The 17,113-nt window shown below is 47.6% G+C and overlaps 1 protein-coding gene across 2 annotated transcripts; it reads right to left on the minus strand.

The window, feature by feature from the left end:
* Positions 1 to 976: 976 nt before the first annotated feature.
* On the minus strand, positions 977 to 16,739 carry Sall2 (spalt like transcription factor 2). Of its 2 annotated transcripts, none has more exons than XM_036199402.1 (2): positions 16,409 to 16,739; positions 977 to 5,500 (listed from the first exon to the last, which is right to left on the minus strand). In XM_036199402.1, the coding sequence occupies exons 1-2, from the start codon at positions 16,479 to 16,481 to the stop codon at positions 2,550 to 2,552; spliced, it is 3,024 nt and encodes a 1,007-aa protein (XP_036055295.1). In that variant the 5' UTR covers positions 16,482 to 16,739; the 3' UTR covers positions 977 to 2,549. The 2 variants fall into 2 exon arrangements, with proteins under 2 accessions (XP_036055295.1, XP_036055296.1); XM_036199403.1 differs by lacking the exon at positions 16,409 to 16,739 and adding an exon at positions 5,885 to 6,167.
* Positions 16,740 to 17,113: the final 374 nt, after the last annotated feature.

A 17,113-nucleotide genomic window follows, 5' to 3' on the forward strand; every position in this document is an offset into this window, starting at 1 on the left:
AAATTAAAAAAACATGAGGTTCTCATGTATCCAAGGCTAGTCTCTCATTGTATAGTTAAGAATGACTTGTTTCATGCATACTAAGCAAGCTCTACCAACTGAGCTACACTCCTGGCTCTTTCACTGTGTCATATTCATTCATTCATCTATTTATTTATTTCAAGATGGGGGTTTCTTCACGTAGCCCTAGCTATCCTGGAATTAGCCCTTATAGACCAGGCTGGCCTCAAACTTAGAGACTCACCTGCTTCTGCCTGGTATAAAAGATGTGCACCATTGCCAAATGACTTGTGTTGTTGTTTTAAAAAATTATTTTATTTCATGTGTTTGAGTGTTTTGCTTGCATATGTGTATTTGCACAACATGTGTGCCTGGTACCTGAAGAGGCCAGAAGAGGGTGTCAGATCTCCTGGAACTGGAGTTACCGTAGTTATGAGTAACTATGTAGGTATTGAGAATTGAACCTGGGTCCTTTGGAAGCACAGCCAGTGAGCCAATGCTCTTAGCTGCTGACCTATCTCTCCAGCCCTTTTGTCTGCATTCTTAATTATAAGAACTTCCTTTATTAGTAGAATTTCTCCCTTTCTGATTATAATATTGGATCTCAAAAATCATTAAATGTCAGTTATCATGTTCTGTAGATTCACTGATGTCAGTGGGCTGCTTGAGAATTGGGGAAGACTGGTGGACAGTTTCCTAACTCAAAACAACACAAAGTTGTGGTTTGGTAGAAACTCCTAAAGGGAAAACCTAGACATTCAGAAGATAGAATCTCCATTTAAAAAGCTTCTTCCCCGACAGTGAACTCCCACTCACTGGAGGTTGTTTTAGGACAAAGCTGAGTAAGTTAAGTCTTTCTAGGCCATATGTTCAGCTTTGGCAGGAGAAAAAGGTGGGAAGGTGTCACCATGCTAGGGAATGCCAATATCACACCCCATCTGTCTATTTAGTCACAAAATAAGGAGAAACACACACATACTTGGCCAAAATGCCTTTAATGAGGAAGGGAAAGACACTACTATCTCCCCTCTCTGCTCTTACACATTTCACTGTGTTAGGGAGCTCTGGAGCCACTACTTTAGAATCATCATTGACATCAACTAACAGCAAAATCCAGTCTCCTCCTCAGAACTCCTGGCTCCCAGGATCCTATGTTAAGAGTAAATACTACATTTCACTACAAGACAGAGGCAAGGAGGAACCATTTGAAGCTTGTCTCTCAATGTCTGGGACTCTTAGAAGCAGACAAAAAAAATTAAGACATAAGCTCTGGTCCACGATCAGGCAAAATTGGGGAGGAAAGGAGGTTTTGAGAAGATGAGGGACATATAAGGGGCAAGGGAATAAAATAGGAAGTCATCTAAAACTAAAAGCATTCTAGTGCCAGGAGGTCCCCCTGACCCCTGGTGCTGCAACACCACGTCACCATCAGCCCAAAGGAACATCCATGAGAATGTTCATATTCACAAGAGCTGAAGTTCCTCTCCCTTGCATCGCACCCCATTCTTCACCAAATAGGTTCCCAGAATCCCTGTTTTAGCAACGCTCAATTCATCCTTACTTCATTAACCACCCTCACCAATAAGGCTCTTTAAAGTTATGGACTTTATACTCCCTAAAATATGCCATGGGAGACCTCTTGCCAAGAAATTTGCTTCTTGGTTAGGAGGCCATGATACATGAGGAGCCGAAGGACTCCCTGTACCCTGACCAGTCAATATCTTTGCCTTGATGTAACAAGTCAAGGGACATACTGAAAAAGCATCCCAATCCTTCATTCTTCCCTACCTTCTAGGGTTGAGCCACCAATCACTAGAGTATCTTCATTGCCTGGAGCAGGGGGCAAGGAGAAAGAAGCTATAGTTTGTTACTTCTTTTCTCTGGTGTGCTTGGTAGGCACCAGCTTGGAGACAGGGGGCAGAAATAGGAGAGGCTGTGTTCTCCTCTGCCTCTCTGGATCATGTTGGAGTCATCTCCTCCAGCGCAGTTCCCGGGCTTACTAGCAATGATGGTGTGAGGGCTGAAGTGGTAATGCAGGTGGATCTGGAGCTCCAGGGCTTGGGGCCTAGGCCATCTGACAGGAAAAACTGTACTGCTTACAGAAAGGTAAGCAACCCACCCATCACAAGCTTCTCAAGAAGGTCCTGGCACAAGAAGTTTTGCAGGGTGACGTGGCCAAGGTCACCAAGGAGTAGCACAGGGCCCTCCCTCCACAGGCAGCTGCTATCCCCTTTGAGCAAGGCTGCCATTTCCAAAGATGTTCTTTCTGGTGTACCTGCCAACGGGAAAGGGAGAAGAGGAGAGGGCTCCCCTTGAGAATGTGAAAGCTTGAGAGAATCTGTTTTCCTTAGTTACAAAGAACAAAAAGGTGATACAAATTTCTTAGAGGGCATTCCCTTTTAAATGCAACTTTTAAGCTCAGGGTCTAGAGAGAAGCCACTAGAAACATCATGTCAAAACTTGAGAAGGTTGAGTAAATCTTGAAGGTCCTTCTATGGAGCTCTATTTCTGTGCCCTGGGTCATAAGGGACTGGGTACAGAAGACAGGCTCATGGGATGGCGGGATCATCTTTCCGTGGGAACGGGGAGAGCCCTGGAGAAGTGATGGAAGAACAGCCAGGGACCAAGGAAAGAGTAGCAATATTCTGAGGGCCATGGGGTGCAAAGGGTGGTACCTGGTGGTGAGCCAACAGCATGTGCTTCTTGAGGGTAGGACGGTCAAGGAAGCCCTGCCTGCAGAAAACACAAGTGAAGAGTGGCCCTTCCTTAGGATGGGTCTTCTGATGCTCTTCCAGAGCTGTTTGGGTAGGAAAGGTCTGGCCACACACTTCACAGACATTTCTGCTGCTGCCCTCTCCTGGCTCCTTCTTCACGGCTTCCGGTAAGTTCAGCTCCTCCACCAAAGGGGTGCTGGTGCCCTCCCCTTCTTGGGTGAGTGCTGCAATGGGGCTTGGGTTCCCCTCCAGTTTGGCCTCTTCTTCTATGCCTCCGGAAACCTCACTGGTTCCCTGCTCCATGGGTTGGGGGTGATCCAGGTTGTCAGGTGGAGGTGGTGGCTGAGAAGATTGCTGAGTGGCTTTCTCATTACTATCAATCTCCTTCCCAATGGTGGGTGCTGCGACCACGGTTCCCACTTCCTCCTCTGCCCCAGATACCTCTTCTGAGTCACCTCGCACTGATATGGCCTTCTCACCCCCACTCTCTGAGCCTCTTCCTGCTAGGGAATCTTCATCTGTCACATCTTCCTCTTCCTCATCCTCATCCTCATCCTCAGACAACTCTTCTTCTGGTGATGGTTGCTGGGATTGCTGCTGCGGGAAGGTCCCTGGTCCAGAGACTGTAGATTGCTCAGAGCTATTCTCCTGGGCAGCTCCCCCACCTTCAGGGAGCGTGGAACCCCCATTGGGGATTTGGCCCCCCAGGTGCATCCGAACATGTTGCTGCAGAGTGACAGCATTAGTGAACTTCTTCTGGCAGATGGGGCAGGAGTTCTGGGCCCGGGCAGCTGGACTGGTCTTGTGGCCCACAAAATGTGCGCGCAAATTGCCCCTGGTGGAGAAAGCTCTGCCACACACTTTACACTTGAAGGGCCGCTCACCTCCATGTTGGCCATAATGCAGGCGTAGAGCCCGAGGACAGCTCAGCACCCGGAGACAGATGACACACTGGTTAGGTCCCGAAGATGAGGACGAAGGTGCAGGGGTAGATGTGGTGGGAGCTCCCGAGGCAGTAGAGGCCACTGCCACAGCTCCTTGCCGGTCAATCTTTTCTACCAGCTGCTGTAGCTTTGATGTCTCAGAAGGTGAGGCCCCCAAGGGTTCTAGCACGTAGGGGAAGGGGAAACTTCCAGTTGACTTCAAGTGATTAGTAAGCAGTGCCCAACTCGGCAGGGATGTCACCAGCTTACTCAGCTGCATTCGTGTTGCTGCGCCACTGTCCGCTACTCCAGGGATGGCTGAGCCCTCACTCCCCGGGGGAGTATTTTCATCAGCTTTACTCTTGGGCTCCACGGCTTTCATGAGCACGAACTTGTTGAAAGCAGGGAGACCAGGAGCCACGGCTGTACTTGTGCCGGTGGAGAGTAGTGTCAGGCTCTCTGTGGCACTGAGTGCTGTGGTGGAAGCCACCAGAGGTTTGCGTTCAACACCTCCACCTGGTGTGGCTGCCTCCTCTTCCGCTTTCTCCGGCGGCACAGACATTCCATAAGGCAACCCACTGCTGGTGATGACGTAGTCTAGGTGCTCTGGTACTGGGTGTGGATTCATTTGCACATGTGGGTACTTCTCGCGATGCCGGTGGAAATGTACTTTGAGGTTGCCCCGAGTAGTGAAGCGGTTGCCGCAGACGTTGCACTTGTAGGGCCTCTCACCAGTGTGGGAACGAAGGTGGATCTGCAGGGCGCTATCACTGCCAAAGACTTTGGCACAAAAGCGGCATTTGTGCCTTCCACCAGGCTTTTCCAAGGAACTGATCACTTCCCCATAGCCCAGCTCACCACTTCCATTCTTTGGCTTCAGGAGCCCTGGGGAGGCAGCAGCCTCAAGGCCCCTTGCTGCCCCAAGACACTGAGCTGCCAGGAGTCCTGTGGTGCCTGGGAATGCCAGATGAGGTGAGGCAATCAGCTGATCTGTGCTGCCTGGCAGGGCGGGGGAGGGGGCAGGAGTGGGTTTGTGGTTTCGCCCAACCCCTCCAACAGAGAAGGGATGCTGCGATCCCAGTGGATGGTAAAGGTGGAAGAAAGCTTGCTTAGGCGGTTCTGCCCCTGAGGAGGAGGAGGAGGAAGAGGAGGAAGAGGAGGAAGAGGACGGTGCCAGTGTCTTGCCAGTTTGCACAGGCTTGATGGGACTGAAGAGGGGCAGTAGGGGCTTGGAGGAGGCGGCTGTCCCTGTCCCTGGTAGCTCTGAGGGACTGGCAGGGGCACCCACCGTCTGCCCTAAGGAGCCAAGTAGCAGCACCTGGCGGCAGATTTGCTCAGTCATCTGCATCTGATGGATCTGGCGCTGCTGCAGCACCCGCAGCTCTTCCAAGATTAGAGGGATGTTCAAGTGGCCACTGCCTACACCTGGGGGTGGAGGGGGAGGTGGGGGAGGAGGGGGTGCAGGGGTAGATTCTGGAGGCAATGGGGTTGCTCCCAGCTTGGGACTGGCCAAGATCAGGCCCCCACCTCCCCCAGCCGCTGTACCTGTGGCAGCGACCAGGAAATGCCCTGCAGACTCCTCTCCTCTCCGCTCTGGCCCCCAGGTAGGATCAGGGGGCCCAGAAGACCCAGAATCTGGGGGATTGCTGTGATCTGTATCCATGACCTGGGGCCTACTGTGTCCCTCTGGCCGGGGTGCAGAGGAGGCTGAAGAGTTGCTGGGGTTCTCCTGGCCCCCAATGATCACCATCACGGGTGGGTCAGTACAACACGCGTTCTGGTGAGCGAGGAATTCTGTCGGGTCAGAGAATTGGGCGCAGCATTTGGCACAGACTTGGGGGTGGTCCTCCTCGCTAGCATCACCTGGGGAGAAGACAAGGAGAGAGTGGGTAACGCGGTTCTGTTGGGTAACGGAAGCTCTAAAGAACCGGCAACCCAGGAACCGCGGGTTAGGGTGGGAAGATAAGGTTACTGTCAGATCCTGCATGAAGAAGCTAGCTAGTGCTCACACCGGACGCGACCCGCGTGGCTCCCGGACACCCAGCAAAAGGAGGAGGGGGACCGGGGCCCGCACACTCCGAGCCTCCTCCGTCACCCCTCCCCCTCCTCTGGCCCAGGAAGAGTGGGAATGGATGTGCGAACCGGGGCCTATGTGTAGAACCACACATTCTATCCGTCCGCTTCAAGTCCTTGTCCGCGAGCGTCCCCTCAGCCCCCCATCTCTGCCCAAGCCTGGCCCTACCGCACCTCCGTGCTCCGCAGGCTCCCCGCAGGGCCCCCCGAGTCGAGAGCTGCTCCCGGGTTCCTGCGCCATGGCCGTGGGGAAGTGGAAGGCGGGATGGGGTCGGACACAATGGGTATCCGGTCTGGGGAGGCGTCGGTGGCCGCCGGCGCTGCGGCAGTCTCTGCACCCAGCGGCCCAGACTGCGGAGGAGATCGGCGGTGGCGGGGGCAGGGAACAGCGGCGGAGGGGGAGGGGAGCGAGAAGGCGCGGAGGAGGGGAGGAGCCGGAGCGCCGAAAGCTGGTGGAGGGGAGGTGGATGGGGGAGGAGGGCTTGGGGGGGCGGGGAGGAGCTGCCAGAACGGAGAGTGCGTGCTGGGGGCAAAGCCTAGGAAGCTTTACCCCGGCTCTGGGACAGGTGCGGTGAGGCACCTTGGGGGCCCACTGTGCCCTATCCTCGGCCAGCTCCCCACCCTAGATGTCTTTATCCTAGCTGCTCCCACCAGGTCAGCCCCAAGCGCTCAGTGGGAAACATTGCCCGCTCAATAGATTAAGGCGATAGGCTTCAGTAATTTTTCTTCGGATAAAGGATCTGCTGAGCTTGGAAAAAATGTGGATTCCAAAGGGTGGTCTGCGGGCCTCGGAGGTCGGAGGACAAGAGTGGGAGGGGCCACCCCAAACACCCACCCCCTTACCAGCTCGCACATCACAGAATGATCTCAAGTTTTGTCTTCACCCCTGTTCCCATCCTACCCTCATCCTTCTTCATAAAAGAAGTTTCTCGGGGGGGGGGGGGCAAGATAGAATTCCCAAGAAAGTCATTTGAGGAACACTAAGCCCTTCGCCAAGAATAACAGCTCAACACAAGCTAGTCCACAGGCCACCGGCCCTGTACCAAATGCGTAGAGTTCGTACTTAAAAGAAACCCCTCTCCCTCTCGGTACCCTCTTCGCTACTGCCCACTCCCCCGCCCCCCACTGTTCCTAATACGGACAATTAAAGACGTTAGCTTTCAAAGGCCTAAGGAGGTCCTCCCAGCTCCAACCTTGGGGGAGGGGAGCTCCTCCTGAAACAATGGGGAAGATGCCGAATGGACTTTCACAGTCTTCGGCTCAGAGTCCAAAGCCCCTAACAGCCCCAACCAGATCTGAATTCCTAGACAAGACTGACACCTGCTCACCTCCACCGGGGCCTGCCTTCTAGTAAGAGAAAGTGGGGATAGGGTGCCTCAAACCAGGTACTCTGCATTCCTTGTCTTCCTTGAAATGAGATTTTAGGGGCTCCTCACTTCCTAAAAATCCTTTATTTTTACATGTAAAAAGTGATCTCGGGTCTTGGGTTTGTGGTTTGGTGGTGGTCATCAATAAACTCATATTGTCCTTTTATTTATTTTGCATTTTTTGAAACGGGATCCTACTATGCAGCTCAGGCTGACTTTGAACTCAGCAATCCCCCTATTTCAGCTTCCCAAATGCTAGGCCTGTAAGTATGTGCTCCCCACTGACTGGCTTCCTCATTATTGTTTGTTTTGGGGACCTGGTCTCACGTAGCCCAGGCTGGTTGTGTAGTTGATCCAGTGGTAAGCTCCCAAACTTCCTGTCTCTTCCTCAAATGCTCAGCCACCCCACCCCCAAGTGCCGGGGTTTAAAGGCGTGAGCCATCAAATATGCCACCATCTCCCTTTTTATAAAGATACACTATTTTACATACACTATCTTTATCAGGGAAATATTTTGAAAGTGGAAAAATTGGAAACCGGTTTTGGTTGTTGTCTTTTTTTCCTCTTTCTCTTTTTGTGGTACTGGAGACAAACCTTGCACCAAGTGTCCCACCACTGAGCTGTATGCCCACTAGAAAATGCTAGAAAGTAATATTATCATATGTGGGACTTCCCCCGAAAAAGAGAATATAAATGAGAAACTTGAATTTGAAGAGCCTTAAATATTATGGAATAGGGAATTTATATTTTTAATAATAAGATAACTTAAACACACTATAATAACATCTTTTTGTTTGTTTGTTGGTTGGTTTTTTTACATAGGATCTCCTGTAACTAAGGCTGGCTTTGCTCTACTGCAATCCTGCACCATTGTGGGGCTTGAACCCAGGACCCCATGAATGCTAGCCAAGAGCTCTACCACTGAGCTACATCCTTATCCCTCGTCTCTCAATCTTGTTAATTTCTCTGCAATATCATTGACATGTCTAGGTTAGAGTCTTTTTTGGGGGTGAGGTAGGGGGTGGGAGGGTCTAGTCAAAATCATAGTTTGACAATGGTGGTGCACACCTTTAACCTCAGCGCTCAGGAGGCAGAAGCAGACTGATCTCTGTTAGAGGTCAACCTGGCCTACATAGGGAGCTCCAGACAAGCTGGGATTATACAGTGAGACCCTGTCTAAAAAAACAAAACAAAACTACTATCTTTATAAACTGAAAACAACTTACAGTGTTATGTTTTAAAACTTCAGATAATCTCAATGATTTTAGCCTTGTGAAGCAGAGCACTGGAACGGACGGGCTCTGTTCTTTTAGACCCGACCTTTGCAAATTGGAGGAGTCTGTTTCAGTTAGTCCTAGACACAGGTAAGTGCAGAATGCTTTAGTTTTACAGATAAGGAAATCGAAGCTCGCAGAGGTTAAGTGACATTTCCAAGTTCACAGTGGAATTCAGTGGAGCAGCATTCAGCACTTGGGCTCCTGGCCAGGGCTCCCCAAGCACATCCTAACACTGGAGAAAGAGGCCTGGGTGGCTCCTCCCTGCCATTTGTTCTTTGCCCTCAGGGCAGAGTGAAGGAGTCAGGTGGAGACTTTCTACCTAGCATTTGTTAATTAGCACTGAACATTTGATATCCAGTTACTGTCCTGTCAAGTCCTTGGACAAGAAAAGAAATCCTTTTCTTTTCTTCTTCTCCTGGGAAACAGTGTCCCCTTTCTTGGGTTTTAATGAAATGTGCTTTCTGATGTGTCATTTGATCTATGCTCTTTAAGGTAAATTTAGTCCCTGGTGAAAGGTGATGTATCAACAGCCACCTGTAAGAGGAACTATCTGCTTCTCAGCGCCTATTACACCCGATGCCTAGCCTGAAAAGGGGAGCAAGATTCTTATACAAGCAAAGCTAAAGTCACAAACCACAGGAACATGCTGAGCTGGTAATGATATACCTAGATGGCAGAAAAAGTGAAATAAGCCGTCCTAGATCACAGGCCAAGTCTGAGATGGGTATAGACCTGCACATGCTTGTTCAAATTTACAAAGAGCTTAAATGACAAAAAAAAAAAGAAAGAAAAAAAAGAAAAAGAAAAAGAAAGAAAGGAAGGAAGGAAGGAAGGAAGGAAGGAAGGAAGGAAGGAAGAAAAAAATAAACCAATGCTGGATGTGGTACATCCCTCTAATCCCAGCGTTGGGAGGCAGAGGCAGGCAGATATCTGAGTTTGAGGCCATCTTGGTCTACTGAATGAGTTCCAGGAAAGCCAGGGCTTCACAGAGAAACCTGGTCTCAAAACAAAACAAAACAAAACAAAACCAAAACCAAAAATAAATAAAATAAAATTTGAAAATAAATAAGCAAAACTAAACCCACAAAATAAAACAAAACAAACAACAACAACAACAAACCAGATAGCTTTTCTTTTAAACCTAGTGCCCACTGGAGGTGTACTTCAGTTGGTAGGTAGGGTGCATGCCAAGCAGGCACAAAACCCTGAGTTCAATTCCCAGCATAAACCAAGCACACACCTGTAATCCTAGCAAGATGATCCTCATTGACCCCATCACAAGTTGATGGCTAGCCTGAACTATAAAAGACACTATATGAAAAATAAACAAAAATCCTGGTGCCCCAATAAACTGCTTCAGGCTTGGGAGAGAATGGTTGGGAAGAACACAGTCAAAACCACACAGAGCCTGAGCAGCAGGGTGGTGTATCTAAACAGTGGCTCTCAGCCTTTTCTAATATTAGGATTACCTTCAGAGCTTTAGGACGTACTAATGTCTTGGGCTGGGGCTAAACTCAACAGTAGAGCACATACCTAGACCTCATGAGGCCCTGAGTTTAATCACAAACACTGGAAAAAAGAAAAAGGAAAGCAATCTCAAGGCTAAAATAAATTCAAGATCTCTAAGGGGAGGATCCTAGCATCATTATTATCATCATTATTATTTTGATACAGAGTCTCACTATGTAGCTCTGACTGGTCTGGAACTTGCTATGTAGGCCAGACTGGCCTCAAACTCACAGAAATCAGTCTGTTCTGATTTCCCAGGTGCTGAGATTAAAGGTGTGCACCACCATGCCCAGTTCAAGTATTAGTATTTTTATGAAGCACCTCACTTATTCCATTGTACAGCAACAGGTTGGAAATGTAGCTTTCAGTGGTAGAACACTTACCTATCACAAATTGAGCCTCTGGGTTTAGTCCCAGTGAACACACACACACACACACACACACACACACACACACACACACAGTGGGCATTTTGGCATATGCCCATCATTCCAGCATTTGGCCATCCCACTATCTAATTTCTGCACTACACAGTGAAACCTTGATATACATTCTAGATACAAAATTATATGTTGAAACTAAGGTCTGATGATGATGATGTTCAGTGGCAGAGCATTATCAGCCCACAGGCCTTGTGTTCAGTCTCCAACATACACATATAATCCCTCCCCACAACACACAACAAAAGACAAGTACTCCAATAATAGAGCTGGAGAGGACTGTCCTTCACTTCAAACCTTCCCACTATTCCTCACAAATCTTGCTTGGATTAAATCATTACTAACTGGCAGCCTTCAGAAATATAAATAGATTTTGAAACTGTTGCCAAGATCACTTTTTAGAGAATGTCCCATCTTCTCTTTCTCAGTCTTCTCTTTTAAGCTCATATACATAATTCTTTGCTAAACTAAACTACTATACTGAAATCTAAAGATGCACCCATGGCCTGTTCCAAATGGTAGAGGGGGGCAAGATGGATTTAGACACTAAGTACCAAGTGAGAAAGACATTTGTATCACAACATGAACATCATCAAAACTTCAAACAAGTATCAATGGACACTTTTCTGAAATCAAAGAATATAACACAATATGGAATTCAAACACTATTTTGGAGCTGAAAGGCATTTTATAGATCTGACCCTTCACTGAGCTCAAATAATTAATTGAAGTCCCAGATTTGGTTCTTTGTATTCTTTTTTTTTTTTTTTTGGAGGGGAAAGGGTGTTGAGACAGGGTTTCTCTGTGTAGCCCTGGCTGTCCTGGAACTAGCTCTGTAGCCCAGGCTGGCCTTGAACTCACAGAGATCCGACTGCCTCTGCCTCCCGAGTACTGGGAGTAAAGGCGTGTACCACCACCACCTGGCTCTTTCTCCTCTTTTCAATTTGAGAATTTCTTTCTGTTTTGAATCAGGGTCTTACTCTGTAGCCCTAGCTGGCCTGAAACTCACTATGAAGAACAGGCTACCCTGGGATTCACAGAGCTCCCCATGCCCTTTTCTCCTGAGTGTAGGGATTAAAGCGTCATCCTTCCTTCCTTCCTTCCTTCCTTCCTTCCTTCCTTCCTTCCTTCCTTCCCTCCCTCCCTCCCTCCCTCCCTCCCTCCCTCCCTCCCTTCTTTCTTTCTTTCTTTCTTTCTTTCTTTCTTTCTTTCTTTCTTTCTTTCTTTCTTTTTTCCTTTTCTTTTGAGACAAGGTTTCTGAGTAACCCTGGCTATCCTGGAATTAGCTCTGTAGACCAGGCTGCCTCTATGTCCTGAGTGCTGGGATTAAAGGCTCGAACCACCTCACCTGGCTTGGGAAAAGCCTCTTCATTTAAGGCTATGACTTCTTTTATTTTTTTTGAAAATGGAAGTAAGGAGTACAGACAGGGCTATAGAGATGGCTCATCAGACAAGAGCAGTTGCTATTCTTGCAGAGGACCAGGGTTTGGTTTCCAGTATTCTCATACAGCTCACAATTGTCTGTAACTCCAGTTCTACAGGATCTGACATCCTCTTCTGGTGTCTATGAGCACCAAGCACAAACATGGTACACTGACATACGTGCAGACAAAACACCCATATACATAAATAAAATAAATATATGTATAATAATAATAATAGTGAAATGAAGGAGGCAGCTGGATGTGGTAGTGCACACCTTTCATCCCAGCATTTGGGTGGCAGAGGCAGACAGATATCTGTGACTTCAAGACTAGCCAGGGCTACATAGTAAGAGCCTGTCTCAGAAAAAAAAAAAGTAAATAAATAAATAAACAAATACAAGGGAAGTGACGATAGAGGAGTTAGGAGGAATGAAAGGTAACAAGTTCAAGAACGGCCAAGTACAGCACCTGGCTACGTCACAGCCAAAAGCTGAGATCTAGGTGGGGATGGTGGAACAGACCTCTGATCCCAGGGCTGGGGAGGTTGAGGCAGAAGGATTAGAAATTCAAGCATTAGCTAGTCTGAGCCACATGATACTGTCACCAAAACACAAAACAAGACAAGGGAGAGGTTTCTCTACCTTGAAACCTTAGGAAGTAAAGGATTTGTCCAGGGTTACAAAGTCAAATAACCTGGTCTACAGAGCAAGTTCTAGGACAGCCAGGACTGTTTAACAGAGAAACCCTGGGGATTGGGGATTTAGCTCAGTGGTAGAGCGCTTGCCTAGCAAGTGCAAGGCCCTGGGTTCAATCCTCAGCTCAAAAAAAAAAGAGAAACCCTGTCTCGAAAAACATAAAACAAAAACAAACAAAACAAAAAACCTGAAAAAAAAAGAAAGAAAGAAAAAAAAAGAAGAAAGAAAACCAGGTTTTCTTCTTCCTTATCTCATGCTGTAGCCAATCCTCAGTCAGTCAGTCAGTTTCTCTCTGCCTCACCACTGTGCCACTCCCACACCCATTCTTTGACAGTCTAGAGTTGCTCAGGCTGGCCTTGAACTCATGGTCATCCTGCTTCAGCCACAATACAGACTTCTAAATTACCTTCTGTTCACTTAGAGATATATTTTTGCTGACTCCCCCACCCCCATGGGCACCTAAAGCTGAAGTCTCAGGGGTTCAGAAGCCTGAGGGGTTACTCTGCACTTCCTCGTGTGGGGTGACCCGGTTTTGCCTTCCTTGCCTTTGCCATTCTTGCTGTCTGCCAATCCCTTCTCTCCCTCCAGGTCGGCTTGGCTGTTGTCCTGGTTTCTCCTCACTAAATATCTGGGCTTCTGATCATTTCCTTCATTTCCCAGATGGGCCAGTTAACATTTCCTCCAGTTATATCCCTTATGTTCTCTAATTCAGATATCTAGACTCTGTAGGGGAAGATTTTTTTTTTTCTTTCTCTAGAGTTTTTAAGTACATCGACCATTTCCTGCCCATCAGTTATGTGCAGTAAGTATTCTGTTAGGTATTGGTGTTCCTAGTCAGGGAACTGTACAAGAAGAAAGCAGAGAATAGATAAGAGCAGGAGAGAATTTCGGCTAGCCATGTCAAACTGCAGTTAAGACCCAACAAACCTCCATTCAGGTCACAGAAGTCGCCTGAATGAGAAAGTGTCTAAGGAGTTCTGATATGAAAACCCTTAGGAGTTCCTGTCTGTCGTCTTTCTTTCTTTCTTTTTTTTGTTCATGATGTTGTTGAGACAAAGTCTCCCTATGTAGCCCTGGATGGTCTCAAACTCAGAGATCTGCCAGTCTCTACTTCCCGAGTGCTGAGATTAAAGTTCAGTGCCACCATGCCCAGCTATTTAGGAGTTCTTAAGATAGACTTAAAAAAAAAAAAGATTTATTTATTTGTATTTTATATATAGACACGGTTTGCCTGCATCCATTTACATGCACCACTTTTGTGCCTGGTGGCCATGGGAGCCAGAAGAGGGCATTGGGTCCCATGGCACTAGAATTGCAGATGGGTGTGAGCTGACATGTTAGGGCTGTGAATCTAAACTGGGTCCTCTGGGAGAGCCATTAGTGCTCTTATGCCTTAAAGCAAACCTTAAAAACAAAAACTTTATTTATTTACTACTAGTATGAATATTATCAGTAGTATTTGTGTGTGCATCCATGCCACGGACCAGTAGTTCTCAACCTGTGGGTCGTGACCCCTCACCGTATTTACATTATGAAATTACACTAGAAAAATCACAGTTATGAAGTAGCAACAAAAATAATTGTATGGTTGGGGTCACCACAACATAAGGAGTGATATTCAAGGGTCGCAGCGTCAGGAAGGGTGAGAACCACCGTCATGCAGAGTGTGGTGAAGTCAGTGTCTCCTCCCACTTAATGCTTTCTGAGCCCTATCCTATCAGTTTTTGCCTTTCGTAGCTCAAATGCAAAGTTTACCTAAATTTTCTTGCTTCTACTGGGTGTAAGCAAACCTTCTATAGTAATAGACTTACAGCAATATCACTACACTTCCAGGTATTCAGAGCCCCGAGTGGGAGCTGTACCCTAAAAGGCTTGAGAATCCTCCCCCTTCTCAGTAGCTGTAGATATCTTTTGACTCTCACGGAAGAACCTCCGCTCAGTCATGGTGTGGGGAATGGGTGAGCAGATGGAAGGAAGAAGAGAAGAAAATGCCTCTTGGGGGTTGGGAGTGGTGTTCAGCAGAGTTCCACAATTGAACCAGCAGGGAAGCAGGACTGTGAGGCAACTCTGAGGCTCTAGGGGAAATCTCCCATAGAGCACCAGGAGGAAACATCCGGCCTCGAGCAGCATTAAGGAGGCTTAATGTGTCTCAGGAGGGAAGGATGCCATCACCATAGAACCTCTAAATATGGGCACAGTGGGATCTTAGCCAAGCAATGGCTTGGGGAAGATGTGTCCTACCCCAAACTTAACTTGTTCGTTAAAGGATTCATTGTACATGGTGCTGACTTGACTTAGTCACTTTTGTACAAGTGGAAAGACAAATTCAATCCGTGATTAGTTCTAGTCACTACAAATACACTGTCCCAGAGGGTCTCATGTCTCATAAAGAAATACTGATGTTGCCCGGCGGTTCCTTCCTGAGTGGTCACTGCCCTCACATACGATAATAGTGATATTCCTTCCCATTAAGTACTTATGGTAGATATGTCACTAAGGAACACGATTTATGCCAGTTACTTCCCCCAAAGGGCTTATTCAAGTCAATAAGGCAACTATTAAACTCTGTTTAACAAATAAGGGAACTGAAGCATAGAGAAGTAAAGTAAGCCAACCAAACTTGCATAGGTGGGGGGGGGATCAAGGTTTGTCCCCAAAAATACAGCTTCAGAACCCTTATGGCTAATCTTAGCATATGTTTTTTTGGCATATCAAATGTTTGCTTAGCAAATGAATGGCCCCAGAAGTTAAACTTTCAGACTTCCATCTTGTGAGCACATATAGCCATAGTATTTAGTTCAAAACTGGCTTTAGTCTAACCATCACCTGGACACAGTACCTATTCTTAGACCTAGCTCTGCCCTAGAGAGTGAGTACCACCAGCCTTCGGTAAGGACAAGCCCCTGAATAACTAAGGTTTTGTGCTGACTCTGACTTTGGTTGTCTGGGAGACACTGAACAATCAGTTCCTAATACATCTTGTTCTACCATGGCCTTCCACATGCTGGAGTATTTTAAGAGTAAACAGACTTTTCCATCCAGCTGTGCTAGTGTGTGCCTTTAATCAGCACACAGAAGGCAGAGGCAGGAGGCTCAGGAGTTTAAGGCTAGCTTGGCTACCTAACTTGTTCTCTTCTCCCAGAGGAAATTTGTTGGTTTAAAAAACAAAACAAAACATCGATTTAGCATGATAGTGCACATTTGTTCAGGAGAATTGCCTAAAGTTCCAGGCCAGCCTGGGCTCTATAGTGACTTCAGGGCTAGTTTGAGCTATATGAGATCATCTCAAAAATCAAAAGTAAATAAATAGCAAGATCCCTATACCGTGATAGCATATACTAACAGGTATGCTAACTTGCAAATATGTATTATCTTTGCCTCCCTTAAAACACAAGCCTGAGTCCGGGGCTGTGTCCCATTCTCCCCTCCGGATGAGGAGGAGCACACCCTCTAGCTAGCCTGCATTTTGACCGACATTAGCTTTCTCCCTCTGGGAGCTGTGGTCTGTTCTCAGCTCAGCCCAACAATGAGAAACTTTATTCTCTTCTCCCTCAGGGGAACCTTCACGTTTATCCAATTCATTCTCTTGCAACCCAACTCTCCAGAAAGAAGAGGGAAATCCCATCCCTAAGAGACGGGTCTTCAGGTCTGAGGACGTTACTTAGCAACGGCACAAAGACCAGTGAGCAAAGAAGGACTTGGAGAGAAAACTCTTGGGTAGGAAGACAGAGCCAGTTTGAAAACTCCATTTCATCCAGAGAAAAGCAAGGAAAACACAAACAGATACCAAGGGTGTGAGGGGAGGGGGGGCACCTGCCTTGCACAAGTCATCTCCTCACATCCTGAGGTCTGCAGTCCTTCACATCCCCAGTGACCAAATCCTGCTCAGGTTTGGCTCGTGGCCGAGGTGCCCTCCATTGCCCTAGCCTGGACCACGCAGGTTTTGACTCACCACCCTCATGCCTCCCTCCGCCCCCAGCACCCACCGTTCTCAGATGCGCTGGGACCTTCGCAGTCCGAGATTAACTGTTGGGGTCGCCGCTGCTTTCGCCGAGACATTCCCGAGTAGAGAGCGGTAGAAGACGGAGAACACCAAGCACCGAGTTTTAACTGGGTGACCTGGTCGGATCACCCTCTCTGGTCTGAGGCCAACGACTGTCTGTCCCCCAGTGCAAACCCACTGTGAAGCAGAGGAATTCTCCCTTCCCAGAGACCGGCGGACCTAGTGCGACTCCTTCCCGACTTCCTTTCTCTCTCAATCTCTCAAGGCTTTAAAGAAGAGACGCCCCCTCTTTCCCACTTCGGCTTCTTCTCAACGCTCCTGCAGCTCCTATTGTAAAAGCAAAAATCCTAATCTTTCCGCACACTCTTTTCTTTTGTACTGCGGAGGAAAGGATTTAACCCTCTCCTCCCTGCCAGGACGCGGCCGGCCTCACCAGGGCTGCCTCTGCCTTGTTTTTCTAACTTTTCTCCTAAGATCTTTGCAAGGGCTTTTTGATTTCTTCATAACTATGCCCTGTGTTTGGTGATGCTCAGTTTCTGGGTTATAAACTTCAACACAAACTTTCTCATATATTTTGATTTTTAGGTCAAGAAGTCAGCAACTGCCAGGTAAAAATGGGAATATTGAAGATTGGTAGGCTGAGTAAAAATAGACATTATAATAATTGTGTAGATGTAGCTTTGATAAT

Source organism: Onychomys torridus, chromosome 9, assembly GCF_903995425.1.
Source record: "Onychomys torridus chromosome 9, mOncTor1.1, whole genome shotgun sequence".
NCBI lineage: Eukaryota > Metazoa > Chordata > Mammalia > Rodentia > Cricetidae > Onychomys > Onychomys torridus.

What these genes read in the sequence shown, in the direction of transcription:
- Sall2 (XM_036199402.1), bottom strand. Translation starts at nt 16,481, where the DNA reads ATGTCTCGGCGAAAGCAGCGGCGACCCCAACAGTTAATCTCGGACTGC. An exon ending in TCCCAGCGCATCTGAGAACG is followed by an intron (nt 5,501 to 16,408) that starts GTGGGTGCTGGG and finishes TCTTCTCCCCAG; the next exon opens with GTGATGCTAGCGAGGAGGAC.